At 39.2% G+C, this 17,961-nt stretch overlaps 1 protein-coding gene across 1 annotated transcript in view; it reads left to right on the top strand.

Moving 5' to 3' along the window:
* GABA-B-R3 (gamma-aminobutyric acid type B receptor subunit 3) overlaps positions 1-17,961 on the top strand; it is a 702,393-nt gene that overhangs the window by 548,729 nt on the left and 135,703 nt on the right. Inside the window, exons 8-9 of the mRNA XM_081758156.1 lie at positions 7,897-7,957; positions 14,535-14,775. Coding sequence (XP_081614282.1) covers positions 7,897-7,957; positions 14,535-14,775 — 302 coding nt within the window. The remainder of the gene's footprint in view (positions 1-7,896; positions 7,958-14,534; positions 14,776-17,961) is intronic.

Here is a 17,961-nt window from a genome sequence, read left to right as displayed (position 1 = left end):
CTTAAAATTTAGAATTTATAGCTTTGGAAGCCAACACACCACAATGAACGTAGCACGATATAGCCGCGAATACACTGAGGAAAATTCGTTATCTGGACAGCGGTATATTGTATAAATATACAGAATCCTTATATTCACTACAGAAGTCAGTACGAAGCATACGCTATCCATATGCTTAATACACACTGCTCTTTGATATTACATCGTGCCGTTACAAAATGTCTGACGTCTAACAGCCTTCCGTAGGTCCTATATTCCATACGTTTACGTATGTTACATACGTCTACTTGTACGTGAGATCTTGACCACCTATATATAGTTCTTTCATCCGTGCTGAAAGCAGGCCCGTATCCAAGGTGGGTCTAGGGGGCCTTCCCCCCTAAATTTTTACTGTCCCTCGGCCTGACGGAAGGTATGCTTATTCGAAACACATACGGAAAGTACGTACTATCAAATATACTTTTTCAATTATACGTTTGCTGTACGTTAAGTCCAAAAACCACAGGACTTGCACATGTAACCTACGTTTTTACGTATGCCACATACGTACATTCTTTTTTCTCAGTGTAGAGAGTCGCAAACTTCCTCATCAGAAGTAATCATAACTCGTTGTGAAAGTAATTCCACCAATGGGGAAGCTGAATAGAAACTATTTGCTAATCATGATGCCAGAAATAAATCCGAGATACCGCCAACGTGAATTTCGCTACAGGGTACAATTACACTGTTTTCTTTCGTCTGTTATTTGTTGAATAAACACGAGTTAATGTGTTTTAATTTTTCTTTATAGAGCTTCTTGTAATTTTGAACCAGTTTGTTTTGTAGTGTATGTTTTTAAAGAAAAATTAGAAGAGCACAAAACAAATATCCATCCCATAAATATTTATATAAAATAACCCCACCCAAAAAAACCGTGGATTCACGTGTGGTCTATTAGATCTATTTCCCATTGGACGCAGAAATTTGTTTTCATTTGATTATCGTCGAGGCAGACCAATTTTGAGTCTAAGCAGTTTATTTGGTTACGGAAGAAGGAACCGCGCGACAGCATAAATCATGCCCTTAACTTAGTTCCCCGATGCATATTAAATGGTGCTATGTTAATGATGCTGTCTCATTAGTTATGAATATTATTTCTGCGGTTGTTAAACACTTTGTCCCTCGTAAACTAAAACTATCGCGTCAGGTCCCTCTGTGGATTGATGCAGAAGCTCGTTTAGTTCTTCGAAATAAACAGCGTGCTTGATTGCTGTAGAAGCAGTCTCCGAGTGAACAAACATATAGGTCTTTTTCTAATGTTAGCCGGCACTCGAAATATCTCCTCTGTATGAAATACAAGAAATATGTGGAAAACCTATTGTGTCAATTCACTTCTGATCCGAACAGCTCCTGTACGCTCATAAATTCCTGAAGGCAACAACGCAAGCAAGAAGGTCGACTTCAACTCAAATAGTGAGAGCAAATACAGAGCTATTGCCTTCAATGAGCATTTTCCAATAGCTTTTTGAAGCTTAAGACTTCTCCCCCTCTTTACCAAAGATCCAACCTGTGTGTTCGCACTTGCTGACTACAATTACTATCTCCCTGATGAAGTGAAATCAACTATTTCCTTACCATCTTCTCGTCGTTCTTCTGATCCTGATAATATTAGTATAGTTTTTGTTTGTATTACAGCGCACTCACTCGCTCACATTCTGTCGTTATTATTCAACAGATGTTTTTCGGAGAGTGCCTTTCCCAGTTCGTGGAAGGCTGCCAATATTTATTTATTTATTTATTTATTTATTACTAGACACAACTGGCTACATAACCCAATTACAATGTCCGTTACATGTATTAAGCAACTATAACACATTCATACATTCATATTATAATACACTTATAATGTGGTTGCAATATCATTAATGTTCTTTCATCTACAATTATTTCTTATTACATTACAAAGAACTTACTTGAATTGACTTACGCTGTTACTATTAATATCCAAATCCATTGTGTATTTTGTTAACGTATTGTAGGTTGTACTCAATATCCATACTAGTGACCACTTGTTTGCATTTGTGTGTAATCTGTCGAAGTGAAAGAAATTGAAATTTTCAAGACGAGTTACATTGGTAGGACTGCGTATTTTAAATTATTGCAGTAAATTTGCTCAGTCGATTTTATTATTAAATAACTTATATAGAAACAACATATCTTGCATTATTCTCCGCTGTTGTAGATTTAATGTATTAAAGTTTAAACTTAAAAATTGACTATTATATGTCTTCGGATATATCTGTGTTTCCCTATATGTCAAATATCTTAGATATTTATTTTGAACTTTTTCTATATTATTTATAATTGTTTTTGTGTGAGGGTTCCATATAGTGGCTGCGTATTCGAGTTTTGTACGAACGTAGTGCTCATATAGCTTTCGGATAGCGGTAATGCTACTAAACTCTTTACTGATCTTGATTATGAATCCAAAGTTTCTGTACGCCTGGTCAATTATGTGATTTAAACGTTAAACGTTAAGTTTCTGTCATATACCAACCCTAAGTCCCTGACAATATCCGAGGTTGGTAAAGAGATGTCATTCATCTTATACGAAATTTTCTGAGGGGTTTTACGATTTGTAAAGGACATTAAATTGCATTTGTTATCTTCAAGTGTGGACATAGAAAACAAGTTTCATCCTACGGACCAATTTCTCTTCTCTCCTTTGTGTCTATTCTCTGCGAGAAAATAGTTAAAGACAGAATATACAACTTTGCCAAACCACTTCTAAGCAGCTTTCAGCACAGGTTCCTACCTGGACGTTCGTGTCTTCCCAATTTGTCAGTGTTAGTCACACATTGAATCCAAGCAATAACGCCTAACTCCCAGCTTGATGCAGTTTACTTTGACATATCTAAGGCCTTTGATACTATAAACACATAGCTGTTTCTTTGTAAACTCTCTAATAGATATAACATTCATGGAAAGATCCTCTCTTTCTTAGATACTTACCTCTCAGGAAGAGAACAACGTGTTACTCTACCTGGATCCCTGTCTCCGTTTAGTTCTATCTTATCCGGAGTGCCTCAAGGGAGCGTGCTGGGCCTGCTTTTGTTTTTATTGTATATGGACGATTTACCTAGCATTTTCTCGACCTCTTCATCAAATATATTGCTTTTCGCTGATGATTGTAAACTCTTCATATTCGTAAACACTGTAGACGATGCTTCTTCACTGCAAACTGACATAGATGTGTTATATAATCAGTACTCTACCTGGAATCTGTCTCTAAATCTCAATAAATGTACTACTATCTCTATTTCCTTAAAAAAGAACGTTCTTCGACAGATGTATAATGTTAGTAATATACCTCTCAAACGCGTTTCATCTCAAAAGGATCTAGGTACTGGGATTAATGATAACTTTCCTTTCTGGATCATATCAGTTTGATCTCATCTAGAGCTATAAAACTACTTGGTCTATTCTTTAGATTTCCGGGAATACAAAGTCTCCTTCCCCTTACGATGTTTTATAAAGCTTTTATTTACCCGACCATTGAATATTGTTCACCTGTATGGAATATGGATGTACCTACTAATCTATCTCGCACTGTCTTGAACGAAAACCTATGTACTCCTGACAAACGATGTCGTGCAGCTGATTTACTTTACCTATATAAGATTATCAATGGTAAAGTTTATTCTGAATTCTTATTAACGCAGATTAACCTTCGTGTTCCTCCGCGGCGAACGTGCTCTCTAAGGGTACGAACATACCGAAGAGACCTCATGATCGAGGTCCAGGTTTAAGTCGCGGTCGCACCCTAGATACTGGCACAAACCCATGTATTCAAATAAGTAAGCGCATGCCGAAGATGTACGCTACATCGCGACCTAAGGGTCAACCGCAAGGGTGAATTAGTGGTCGCGATGATAAATAGCCTAGTTTGTTTTTACATCGATGTTCAGCGGAAGCATCACTGTGGCTCGTGTTCTCATTGGTTCTCCCTGAAGCGCTGCACGGAATAAAGTCTTTATTTGTTTAGAATTTCATCTGCACAGAATTGTGTGTGTCTATGCTCGAGAGGTTTTGCTGCACTATGAAATTTGATTATGAAAGACATATTACTAGAACTAGTGAGGAATGTTCCAGCAATATGGGATAAGAAACACAAACATCATAATAGGCACGTTTTACATAGAGAATGGAAGAAAATAGCAACTGAAATGGGAATGTCAGATAAGTTATTCATATTTATTTGAGAATTATATTGTAGCTTATTTTTATATAAGGTACTGGCGGATACAGGGAGAGTACTTTCGGGCTGAGTCCGTAAATTGTGAGATTTCTAAAGAAAAAAGAAGCTACTGTTAATCATATTTATGTTTGAAAACTGCACGCCCCCCCTTCCAATTCCGAGATTAATATAAAAAGGATTTCTTCTAAATTCATTACTGGTATAAGGTAAAGAAATACTTGTAAAGACAGACACGTATCATAGGGAGGAAATGTCGAATAATGGAATTGAAATGACAAAACTTCATTTGCTGAAGTTAATACCCCCTCCACCTCGAAACCTGAAGACATTTCTTTTTTTCTTTTTCTTTTTTTCTTTCTTTTCTTTTTTTTTGTAATTTACTGGAAGATGATTTCTCGCTTGAGGGGTGAAAGAGGGCATTTCTTCACAGAAAATTAAAAAAAAAATGTAAAAGTCTTTGATTTATTGATAGAGATGGACAAGAGATAAAACTCAAATATTTTTGTGAAACAAGAGACGAGACTTTGGCATTTCTCACATCTCGTCTCGCGTCCATCTCTATTTATAGACTGTTCGGTCCTTTCAATTTCAAAATGTAGTTTCGCAGTAATTTTTATGCACTGACGGAATAATTTCACATGCGTCACAGTAATGTTTCTCCTCACACTCGGAACTTACAGCGAGGGTGCGACCTCCTCGCTATGTGTGCCCTTCATCCATTGCGACCTAGACATCGAGGTAGCGACCGCGACTTAAACCTCGACCTCGATCGTGAGGTCACTTCCTGCATGTTCGTATCTCAAAGTTACTAACTTACGAGTCACCTTACGGACTAGCGCATGATTAGAATACTGTTTCAACAGGTTGTAACATTTATACTTCTGAACGAAACTTCAAAACTCAACGGAAGAGAATATTGTACGACGGGGAGTCAAATGAAAACCATAAAAGTAGAAATAAAAATCCACATATGGCGCCAGTGAGCTGTAAGTTGGCATGCCTGTTTACGATAGTATGCCGGATGTCTCCTAGGTGGCAGCAGCCGGCAGATGCACAAACACCGGCGCAACAACAGTTCCAAAATGGCAGCCCCACTAGCCACATGCACCAGCGAGGAGCAGCGTTCTGTGATTCGGTTTTTGCGAAGCGAAGGTGTGAAACCGACATTTTTAGGAGAATGAAGGTTCAGTATGGAGATGCGTGTTTGTCACAGCCACAAATCTATGAATGGTGCCGATGCTCCACGCCCCGGCCAGGCTCGGCGCGTAGTGACTCCAGAGACCATTACAGCCGTTGAAGCCACAGACGTAACACCATTTGCAAATTTCCGGCACCATTCATAGATTTGTGGCTGTGACAAACACGCATCTTCATACTGAACCTTCATTCGCCTAAAAATGTCGGTTTCATACCTTCACTTCGCAAAAACCGAATCACAGAACGCTGCTCCTCGCTGGTGCATGTGGCTAGTGGGGCTGCCATTTTGGAACTGTTGTTGCGCCGGTGTTTGTGCATCTGCCGGCTGCTGCCACCTAGGAGACATCCGGCATACTATCGTAAACAGGCATGCCAACTTACAGCTCACTGGCGCCATATGCGGATTTTTATTTCTACTTTTATGGTTTTCATTTGACTCCCCCTCGTATATTGAACCTTCTTTTGTATTCTTTCGTTTTTATCTTTGTTTTTTATGTCGTGCAATTTCAGCCAATTGGCCTTGCATTGTATGAAACTTACTGAATAAATAAAATAAATATGTCATTACTACTAATAAATCGAGTTTGGGTATCTGTTGCGAACACCTCCATGAAGTTGGATATCACTGTTTGTTAATTTGGCGGGAAATTAACACAATGAAAAATTCGCCATGTATTTCTTATGGGAGCTTCATCACATATAATTGTCCATTTCTATTCTTATAGTGTAGCACTAACAAAACTGTTAGTGTTTTCTAGAAACACTAACGATTCACTATCGACTATTTTTCATCGTCAGTGCTCTCTGGGGGCTAACGTGAAGCTAACCTCCCAAAGATTTTTTGTGTTAAGTGTCCATACTATTGAAGAACTAATGTTGGAAGTTTCTGCACTAAAGAGCACTAATGATTACACTATAAGTGGACATGACTGCTGTTGAATTTGGCAGTCCCAATAAAAAAAATCCTATGAACGGGAGTTTTGTGACATATAATTAGTCATATCTACACTAATAGTGAAGCACTAGAAGTTATTACTGTTTTCTGAAAGCACTAACAATTGCACTAAGTTTCATCGTTAGTGCTTTCTGCGAGGACTAACGTGAAGTTAGCCGTCCCAAAGTTTTTTTCTTCTAAGCACCCAAACTATTGAAGCACTAATGTTGGGAGTTGATGCTCTAAGAAGCACTAACGAAGCACTAAGGATTGCACTAGAAGAGATCATTAGGGGGTGTTGGGGGGTGTTGCGAACCCCAAGCGATAATGCTACGTTAAAACGATAGGAAGGCACATTCAAACTTGAAATGCAAGAGGGTGGCAGGAACACACACAAATGTTTGTTGGTGGCAGCAATTAATGGAAATAATTAAAAATAGGAAAGAATTCATCCTTATTTGTAAAGCAATTCTCGTTTTAAGGTATGAATGGTATTGAATAAGAGAAGATTGGGAAATTCGAGACGAAAGGGGGAAAATGGAGGTGGCAATTGTTAGAGAAAGACCTGAAATTTCGTATATGAACTTCCTAATAAAATTAATTAGACACATATTTACAGTTTTAATATTTCGGCTAGATATTTAAAACATGAAATGTGATCTTTTATTCCCCACGATTATGTTCGTTAAGCTAAGGAAGACAATAATTAACGTAAGTTAATGATGATTGAAGAATTGGTGGAATGAGATGTGAGAGGAACCGAAAAAAACGAGAAAACCCACGGGCATGATGTTGTTCACCACAAACGTACTTGACCGGAGATCGAACTATTAACCCCACGTATGAGAGGCAAGCGCGCTACCACTGAGCCCCCTGGTGGGTAAGAGAAAAGGCGGGAAGAAAAAAGGTAGGGTTACGATTGTTTAAACAGGTAAATCATATCTCGAAATCCTTTAAGGAGAAAGAAATTAAATATGATATTTATTTTTTTATTTAAAATAATTAAAGACATGTTTCAGTGTTTTCTTATATAATATATTTTACCTAGCAGGGAAGAAATAAATGGAGAGAAAAAAAAGTAGGGGCTACTGTTGTTAAAATAAGATGGCTATATCTCAAAATACTTAAGGTCAGGCCCGTACCCAGGGGGGTCTAGGGACCCGGCCCCCCTCAATTTTCGCTGACCCTCAAAAATTTTCACGGTAGGTTTGCAAATGAACTATAATATGATGATAAACTATAATATGGTTGGATCGGGCACCCCCTAACTTCTGCTGGCCTCGCACACATTTTTGGGCTTGCTACCCCAAGGTTAAAGGCATAAAATTGTTACTTAGATTTTCAAACGCTGAAATAAGAGTTCCGAGAGGCCCGTAGGCGGAGCAAATCCAGGAGTCTAGGGGGCGGAAAATCCCTGAGCTAGGAGGAGTCTAGTTAATTAATAAAATACATCTATACTTTGTATTTTTTTAAATATAGAATCTTTGTTATAATCAATTGGTGTTAATCCTTCATATTGATTTTGCAGGGTCCAGTATCATTCAGCGGAGCTGATCGAATTGGTATTTCGGCGTTCTATCAAGTTCAAGGTAAGATATTGTGGCATATGTAAAGATATGTTTGAAAACTATTTTTAGATTATTCTACTAACAAAAAAAAAAAAAGTTTTCGTGGATGTTTATTTTTGGCGCACCACTCGAAATAATTGTTGAAAAATTATAATTCTTTCAGTAAAGTCCTTCTTCTCGTCTTCCAAATGATTTGCGCTTGGCAACATGAAAGTATCTCAGTTGGCTTAAATAAAATTCAAGGGGGCCATCAGAAGGAATTGTTGAAAAATTACAATTATTTTATGATTAATGCATAAATATGGCGTCCGGGTTTATGACATAAACCTACGTTGCTAAAACGCAAACCAACTTGTGATAGGTGGCCATTAAAAAGCGCGAATGCTACCTAACCGAGTCTGGGCATGACGAAGCTGGGAGGCCCGAGCGTTGGCGAAGGGTTGCGTCCGAAGGAAGGAGGCGCGTGAGTGACGATGGGTATACACGTAAGAGAGGGTAGTAATAACAAGTAGATTTTGGCAATGATACGAGTTTCAATGGCACTTATTATTGTTGCATATTAGCAGCACTCCACTTGTGAACATAAAATATAGCTTTTTTACATTGTGCAGAAATACACCGCCGGTGGGAAATAGTATCTAATACTGTCATCTTTCATATGCACTCATTTATTTTATCCGTCGTAAAGCACTCGTAATGATTTTACACTGGTAAACCTAAAATACTGGTGTATTACTTTGTATTTAATTATATAGCCTGCATAAATTTGTTCTTTAAATATATATATATATATATATATATATATATATATATATGTGTGTGTGTGTGTGTGTGTGTGTGTTTTCATTCGAAGTATTGAATTTTACCTATAAATCTTTCAAAATGTGGTGCGCCGAAAGTAAACCAGCACCCAAGGTTTTAATACAAGTTTGTTTGATACAAGTTTCTATGCATGAGAGCGTACAAGATCTGGAAGTGAGGAAGATGATCAAGTATTTCTTTCATGCGTAAATGTGAATCTGTAGAAAAGTCCATACAATTTCCATCTTTCTTGGTAGTTTACATATATGAACTCTTTATTGTCATCTATCATCAAGGATCTTATAAAATAGAGAATCTGCCCTTACAACAAAATCATGAAACCATACGTCAAAGTTTCGCCACCCCTACTCTGCCCACTCCGCCCAATAGGATCGCAATGTTTTGAGCCAACAATCATGGCGGAAACGAAAGTAGCCAATCAGACGATGGCAGAAACGAGAGTAGCCAATCAGACGTGCTGATGCTCGGTTGTTTTTTGGCTTCATCGATTTAATAGGATGAAGATACATATGGGCAGATCCTCTATTTATAACACCCTTGTCTATCATCATGTTAAAGTAACACTGTTTATGTATATAGCCTTGTTATAATAAATATCCACCTGTTTCGCAAACGTCGTGCAATCTGTTTCGTAGAGGGAATGAAATCCAATAAATGTACATCTTTTTGGCGAATTGAAATCTACTTTCAAGAAAAAATACAGAAGTGAAATTAATCTACGGTTGCGAAAATAGGGCCTTTAAAATAAATGTAGGTTGCTAACAGGGAAAGGACATGAACGTGTCATCCGGACATCCGAATCAAACCTAGTCCACTCGAGAAGCGTAACAGAGATACGTTCATGTACAAAAAATTAGATTCCATGGTCCCTGGGGACCATTAACTTTGTTAGTATAAAGAAAATTGTAGACTCGGAGTGAAATAGCTACTGCATCAACACTGATCATTGGAGAGTCATGGTTTATAGTTCATTTTCTTTAACATGAAACAAGCTTTCCGGAGGTACTATGTATTGGGGCCCATAACGTACTTGAACAGGGAAAATTGGGAGAATGTCCTACCAAATTGGGAGAATACCAATACACGCTTTCTTCTCATACCTATTCCGTCTATCAATACAAAACTTGGTACATTCATTTCTTATTCCCTATAGTATCTTTTGAGATACATTTGGATTGTGTGTTTTTACCTGGGGCTACTTCAGAGGGGTCCAAAGTTGATGGTAGCGATTTCTGGAGGGAATTTTCCCGACATTCTCCAAATTTTCCCTGTTCAAGTACGTTATGGGCCCCAATACATAACACCTCTGTAAAGCTTGTTTCATGCTAAAGAGAATGAACTATAAACCATCACTTTCTAATGAACAGTGTTGATACAATAGCTATTTCACTCCGAGTCTACGATTTTCTTTATACTAACAGGGTCAATGGGCCCCAGAGACTAACTCCCTTGTCTATGGCGCATAATTTTTTGTGCGTGAACATATCTTTGTTATATTTATCGAATAGACTAGGTTTGATTCGGATGTCCGCAGGATAGGTTCGTGTCCGTTCCTTGTAAGTTTATTGAAAAACACTGTACATTAAAAGGCCACCAACTTTGTTGAAGATAATTTTTAATATTAAAATTTTATTTTATATGGTAATTACATATTGAAATGGTTGAAAAAATAGACTACGAATCTGTTTAAATAGTTCTGAGAAGTATAATTTTACCATCATATTATATGGATGTGGGAATTGATAACTAATTCTCAGAGAAGAATAAAAGGTGGAGTTTTGATTGGCGGACAGTAGGTATTCTTGGTTCAATATTGCGAGGTCTCTCATTCGAACAGTGTCATTGGGTATTCTGACAGAATTCTGCAATGTTTATCCACAACCCACAAAACTAATGCTATAGCATTCTTTCCATAGAATATATATAGATTTGTTTGAATATACTACACTAAGTGCTCACTGAATTGCAACCACCTCTCCACACAAGAACTTGTGGCCAGCAGCCAAGCTGATTACGTGACCATCTTAGTATTGCAGAGAAAAAAACACACTCGAGAATGCATGTTGGCAGACGGCATACTATTACAATTGGTGGTGGGCAGGAATTATCCGCACTCCAATAGAGAATGATTGTGGGTACCCGAGCAATAGATGCGTCAATAAGCCAGACAGCAATACTTGTTGGATGCGCCCATTCATGTGTACTGAAGGTGTACAGGGAGTGGGAAAAATGAAGTAGCAACAAGGGTGCCGATCCTGGGGACCGGTGGGCCCAGTCCCCCCCCAAACCTCATGTGGGCCACCCTATTGTATTTATAAATATACAATATTTGGCATAATTTGAATGCAATTTGTCTTAAAATCCTCATATATATACCTTCTGCATCTGAATGCCCCTCCCCCCAATTTACAGAGAAATCGGCACCCTTGACTAACAGTCTCCAAGAAACGGAACTACAGAGGCATATGGAAGTTCAAAACATGGGACGAGCGAGCATCGCGTCAAATTCGCAAATGAAACATCAGTGTCCGGAAATTACGTGACCAATTGTGGATGCACAATATCCATATCTCACGCAACTATATGGCGCACACTGCCATGCATGCAGTTCCACAGCAGACGATACACTCGTCACCCATTTCTTACAACAAGTCACCGCCGACTTCGTCGCGCTGGCACGGAGACACGTTAACTGGCCAATGGATGATTGGAAAAGAGTGTGTTTGTCTTATAAATCAGGATTTGTGCTACTCCTCTCGGGCGGGCGTGTACACGTGTGGCGCCAACAGCACAAAACTATGGATCCCTCTGCGTACTGTACATAGTGTGTACTGTGCAGGCAGGTGGGGGGACTGTATGGTCTGGAAAAGCTACTGTTGGCATGGAATGAGAGCGTGGGTGTGTATGGACCACAGTGAGATCTTTGCACCGTAACTCCTGCACCAATATCTGTGGGCTCATTGTGGGACGTCATCAGGAAGTATGGTGTCAGATCCCCTTAGAAACATATCAGCAACTACCAGAATCCATACCACGCCGTGACCAGGTCGTTCACTGATTAAAAATTGGAACAACAAAACATCAGCTAGGTGGTCGTAATTCAGTGAGTACTCAGTGCATCACTGTGTAGTAGTTGCATGATTTTCGTATGATATGCATAACGTAATGAATCTGTATATACCTTCCTAGCGTCACCTAACACGACAAGACTACCAATTATCTTCAAGTAATCACAATAATACTTGATGGGTTGAGAACAATCAATTCCTTCATATATGTTTTATCTTTTGCTATGTTGTACGGCTTTGGCATTCAATTGTACGGTTCTTCGTAAGACCACGTGTGAGGTGCAGAAAGATACAGAAAAGATGTCACTGACTTTAGTTTAAGAAAAATAATGTCGGGTTCTGTAAATAGCACAAGATAACATACCCATCAGACTATGAGAAAATTTGCCACACTTTCCTATATGCTCCTATCTGTCGCTCATCTCGAGGTGTTATAGCTTTGTTTACTTTTTGTTTCTGCGTTTCTATTTCCTACCTTTCGTTGAACAGGGTGTTTCAAAATGAATGTCGTTGTTTAATGTTCTGTTATATTTATTACAATTAACTTAGATAAGTAATATATCAAATGAAAGAGCAACTTAGTTTTGTACGCGTGAAAGCGCATGCAGTATTTCCTTTGATAGCCGTTATTAGAGATTGGTTAAACCCGACCGCTGGATTGGTCGCAAGGAGCCGAATGACAGAGCTTGTTTCGCGTGGCCTCCACCTTCACCAGATCTGATGTCATGCAAGTTTTACCTTTTGGGATTCATAAAGGATTATGTGTATATGGCTTCGCTACCACCTGACCTACTCGACTTAATAAAGACGATTGCAGCAGTTTTTGCAACAATTACTCCAAACACACTGATCAAGATTACTGAAGAATTTGCCTATCGACTCGATGTGTATCTTGTAACGAGTGGTGCAGACATTGAACACTTGTAGCAAAAACTGTTCGAGTTGCTCTTTCATTTGAGATATTATTTATAATGTACGTTAAATGTAATAAATACTCAAGGCCTTTAATCCCCGATATTCATTTCGAAACACCCTGTATAAGTAATACATACACATAAAATGCTTATACTACATCGAGGTTTTTCCAAGGATGTTATAAAATACAGGATGTGCCCATACAACAAAATCGTGAAGCCATATGTCACAGCTTCGCCACACCTACTCTGCCCACTCCGCGCCACTAAGATCGCATTGTTTCGAGCCAATAATCATGGAGGAAACGAAAGTAACCAATCGGACGTGCCAGCTGAGACGATGCTAAGCTGTTTTTTGGCTTCACTGAGTTCATATGATAAAGATACGTATGGGCAGATCCTCTATTTTATAACATCCTTCGGTTTTTCTCTCGTAGAGCGAGATCCAAGTTTAAAAGCCGGATCCTCGTCAGGTATAGGTACACTCATGTCCAAAATGATTGTCGCATATCTATAATTCTCTTCTTATAAGAATATAATTTGATAATGATTTTGTAGGGTACTTTTAATACTGATACTATGTGTATAATCGGGAAATGTTTATCTGTGGTAAATTTATAGGAAAAGATTTATAAATACGAAAATTAGTATGACTAAAACAAATTGTTGCTAAATGGACAAGAAAGTTTTATTTTCGTTTTATTGTTTATATTTACTGCTCTTTTGACATTAAATTTGCCACATACATGTCTTTGTCAATTATACACATACTAACATTATAAGAAATATCGGGCGAATTCGTTATCAAATTATATTCCTACGAGAACATATCTATAGACATGCGATAATAATTTTGGACATGAGTGTACATACGCAACCTACTTGAGTAGCAAGAAGGGCTAGAAATTTCGCAACAATGGAAGCAAAATTGTAAAACAAATCAATATAACCAAGGGAGATGTTAGAGGAAGCAATTTACTTCACTGACCACAACGACTCGTGAAGCATGAGCTCTACACCAATTATAGAACTTTTTGCTTCACATGTGAGTCATTAAAAGATTTCGGTAGGATTCAACAAGCTGCCTTCTGAACGTACACTTGAGAAAACGTCAAATATCAGAATTTCACCAACAATATTGCCAAACTCTGATGATATAGGAGTGAGCAATAAAAATCATCACTTGACCCTTTTAGGATTTCCATTTTTTGTGGTAAATTTTAGACTTTCACTCAAACAGCTACTGCTTCCTTACTATTTATCGTAGGATTATGGTTTGTACCTCGTTCCAAGGTAGAGCATATTTTCGAACGGTACCACAAGCTTGTCTGTATTATACACCAAAACGGGAAAATCGGATAAAACAAAAGACTTTTTAAAGAATTTTTTTATCGAAATTTTTGCGCCCCTCTAGCCCAGGCCTGGGTTAATGTAGCAATCTGAGTTTTTGATAAGAATACGTTGCTATGTACACAATACGTGTGCAAAATTTTAATCTTGTATCTTGAGAACTAAGGTCGGCAGAAATTTTTGGATCTCGAGATGATCCCTTTTAACATATACAATTTTTAAAAATGTGTTGCGTCATTAATATTTTACTAGAGTAGTGCAAAGAATGATAAGATATGCCACAAACCCAGTCGTTTGGATAAGAATTTTATGTAGAATAATATATGTTTATTATGCGAGTGATGTACTTTACTACAACATTGGGATAGTGTCCCCTTGTAAAGCAGAGTGTACAATTTTAATTCAGAAGCAATTTAATTTGTTTCTTTATCTTTGTGTTTCCAGGTGGACAGGTGAAAGAAATAGCTTTGTATTACCCAGACACCGGTCACTTGGACTTCCAGTGCCCTCTATGCTCACCCATCGTATGGCAAGGAGGCCAAGTTCCGATCGCCAAAAGAGTGTTCAAAGTTCGAGTGGTGAGCATCGATCCTGTAGCCTTCATGAGCATCTCTTGCCTTGCTTGTGTTGGAATTTGTCTCGCCTGTGTGTTCCTTGCATTCAACTTGTATTATAGAAAGCTCAAGTAAGTAGAATTATTTGTATAACCGTAATGAATGAAACATATCAGGTGTATCAAAAATCAGGACCATAGGACAATTCACGTTTTGATTAAAGATACGGAGGGGAAATGGGAAGAGAGTGAAATGTTATTGGAAATAGATGTTTTTTTTTTAAATGATGGAATTCTTTTAATCGTACCACCTGTTGGGTTCGATACTTGACATCAGTGACGTATTTAGGGCGGGGAGGCTTCCGGGCTTAAGCCACCCCCGAAATCTTACTTACTATAGTAAAATATATGAAATATCTTGCACAATTTTAAGATTTTCAGGCAAAGCCCCCCCCCCGAAAGCTAGAAAAGCCGTCGCCGAAACAAAATCGTAAATACGCCACTGCTTGACATTAAAAGGTAGTGTTTCCAGTTCAGTAGACCATTCGTTCGGAACGTAAGAGTACGCAAAATGGAACGAGGTACGTGCACATTATTCTGTCGGGTAACAGAACCAGCGCCGGAACTTGTTTTTTTCTGGCGGGTGGTGGGGGGTGGCAAGCATTAATATTTGGATCCCCTAGAAAAAGTTGGTTTTCTAATTCTTGGGCTCCCTCTTTCCATCTTTCTGTTACTTTTTGTGCGCCCCCGGAATCTGTCGGCCCTCCGCACTGCAATGTCTGGGGAGCCGTTAGTTACGCTCTGGGCCCGTTCCATACATGACAAATTAATTAAGGAAACAATATTGACAATTTTCAAAGTCATACGAATAAACGTTATTTCTAGGGTCCCTAATAGTAGACATTTATTTGCTGAAATGGGCCCACGATTCATTTTTTTTTTAAAAAAAAAAAACTTTTTGTGTGCTGTTTTGTTTATGTAATGTAGTGAACCTGTTTGATGTTTCATTTATAATTTCATGTTCGTATCGTATGTGGAATAAGAAAATTTTGTCTAAAAATGGCCCCTCCTCGAACGGCGGAGAGCTTCCCTGGGGAGGTGCATTTCGCCAGCCCCCCCACCTTGGAGTTTCGAAAAAAAACCTATGCCAATCGTTGTGTGCTACGTTTGTGCCGGAATGTACCGGAAAAATTTTCGTTTGTACCACTTCCGGTACGAAGTTATAAGGGTTTTGAAGTGGGGAGCTGGGAAAACGGCAGGCCCCCTCCTAAAAATTTCAAAACAAAACCTATGCCAATCGTTTGTGCTACGTTTGTGCCAGAATGTACCGCAAAAATTTTCGTTTGTACCCCTTCCGGTACGAAGTTATAAGAGTTTTGAAGTGGGGGGCTGGGAAAACGGCAGCCCCCCCACCTAGGAATTTCGAAACAAAACCTATGCCAATCGTTTGTGCTACGTTTGTGGCGGAATGTCCCCCAAAAATTTTCGTTTGTACCACTTCCGGTACGAAGTTATAAGGGTATTAAAGTGGGGGGGCTGGAGAAACGGCAGAATCCAAACTTGGAATTTCGAAACAAAACCAATGGCAATCGTTTGTGCTACGTTTGTGCTGGAATGTACCGCAAAAATTTTCGTTTGTACCATTTCCGGTACGAAGTTATAAGGGTTTTGAAATGGGGGGGCTGGAGAAACGGCAGCCTCCAAACTTGGAATTTCGAATCAAAATCTATGCCAATCGTTTGTGCTACGTTTGTGCCGGAATGTACGGAAAAATTTTCGTTTGTACCACTTCCGGTAAGAAGTAAGAAGGGTTTTGAAGTGGGGGGCTGGGGAAACGGCAGGCCCTCTCCTAAAAATTTCAAAACAAAACCTATGCCAATCGTTTGTGCTACGTTTGTGCCGGAAAGTACCGAAAAATTTTTGTTTGTACCACTTCCGGTACGACGTTATAAGGGTTTTAAAGTGGGGGCTGGGAAAACGGCAGCCCCCCCACCTAGGAATTTCGAAACAAAACCTATGCCAATCGTTTGTGCTACGTTTGTGCCGAAATGTACCGCAAAAATTTTCGTTTGTACCACTTCCGGTACGAAGTTATAAGGGTTTTAAAGTGGGGGGCTGGGGAAACGGCAGGCCCCCTCCTAAAATTTCAAAACAAAACCTATGCCAATCGTTTGTGCTACGTTTGTGCCGGAATGTACCGGAAAAATTTCCGTTTGTACCACTTCCGTTACGAAGTTATAAGGGTTTTAAAGTGGGGGGGGCTGGAGAAACGGCAGCCCCAAACTTGGAATTTCGAAACAAAACCAATGGCAATCGTTTGTGCTACCTTTGTGCTGGAATGTACCGCAAAAATTTTCGTTTGTACCACTTCCGGTACGAAGTTATAAGGGTTTTGAAGTGGGGGGCTGGGGAAACGGCAGGCCCCCTCCTAAAAATTTCAAAACTAAACCTATGCCAATCGTTTGTGCTACGTTTGTGCCGGAATGTACCGCAAAAATTTTTGTTTGTACCACTTCCGGTACGAAGTTATAAGGGTTTTAAAGTGGGGAACTGGAGAAACGGCAGCCTCCAAACTTCGAATTTCGAAACAAAACCTATGGCAATCGTTTGTGCTGGAATCTACCGCAAAAATTTTCGTTTGTACCACTTCCGGTACGAAGTTATAAGGGTTTTAAAGTGGGGGGGCTAGGGAAACCGCACGCCCCTCCTAAAAATTTCAAAACAAAACCTATTCCAATTGTTTGTGCTACGTTTGTGCCGGAATGTACCGCAAAAATTTTTGTTTGTACCCCTTCCGGTACGAAGTTATAAGGGTTTTAAAGTGCGGGGGCTGGAGAGACGGCAGCCCCCCCACACCTAAAAATTTCGAAACAAAACCTATGCCAATCGTTTGTGCTACGTTTCTGCCGGAATGTACCGCAAAAATTTTCGTTTGTACCACTTCCGGTACGAAGTTATAAGGGTTTTAAAGTGGGTGGGCTGGGGAAACGGCAGGCCCCCTCCTAAAAATTTCAAAACAAAACCTATGCCAATCGTTTGTGCTACGTTTGTGCCGGAATGTACCGGAAAAATTTTCGTTTGTACCACTTCCGGTACGAAGTTAAAATAGTTTTAAAGTGGGGGGGCTGGGGAAACGACAGCCCCCCACCTTGGAATTTCGAAACGAAATCTATGCCAATCGTTTGTGTTACGTTTGTGCCGGAATGTACCGCAAAAATTTTCGTTTGTACCCCTTCCGGTATGAAGTTATAAGAGTTTTAAAGTGGGGGGCTGGGAAAACGGCAGCCCCCCCCGCCTAGGAATTTCGAAACAAAACCT

Source organism: Thermobia domestica, chromosome 5, assembly GCF_964235325.1.
Source record: "Thermobia domestica chromosome 5, izTheDome1.hap1.1, whole genome shotgun sequence".
Classification (NCBI taxonomy): domain Eukaryota; kingdom Metazoa; phylum Arthropoda; class Insecta; order Zygentoma; family Lepismatidae; genus Thermobia; species Thermobia domestica.
Note: the sequence above shows the minus strand (reverse complement) of the source record. Positions and strands in the feature narration are given on the sequence as shown.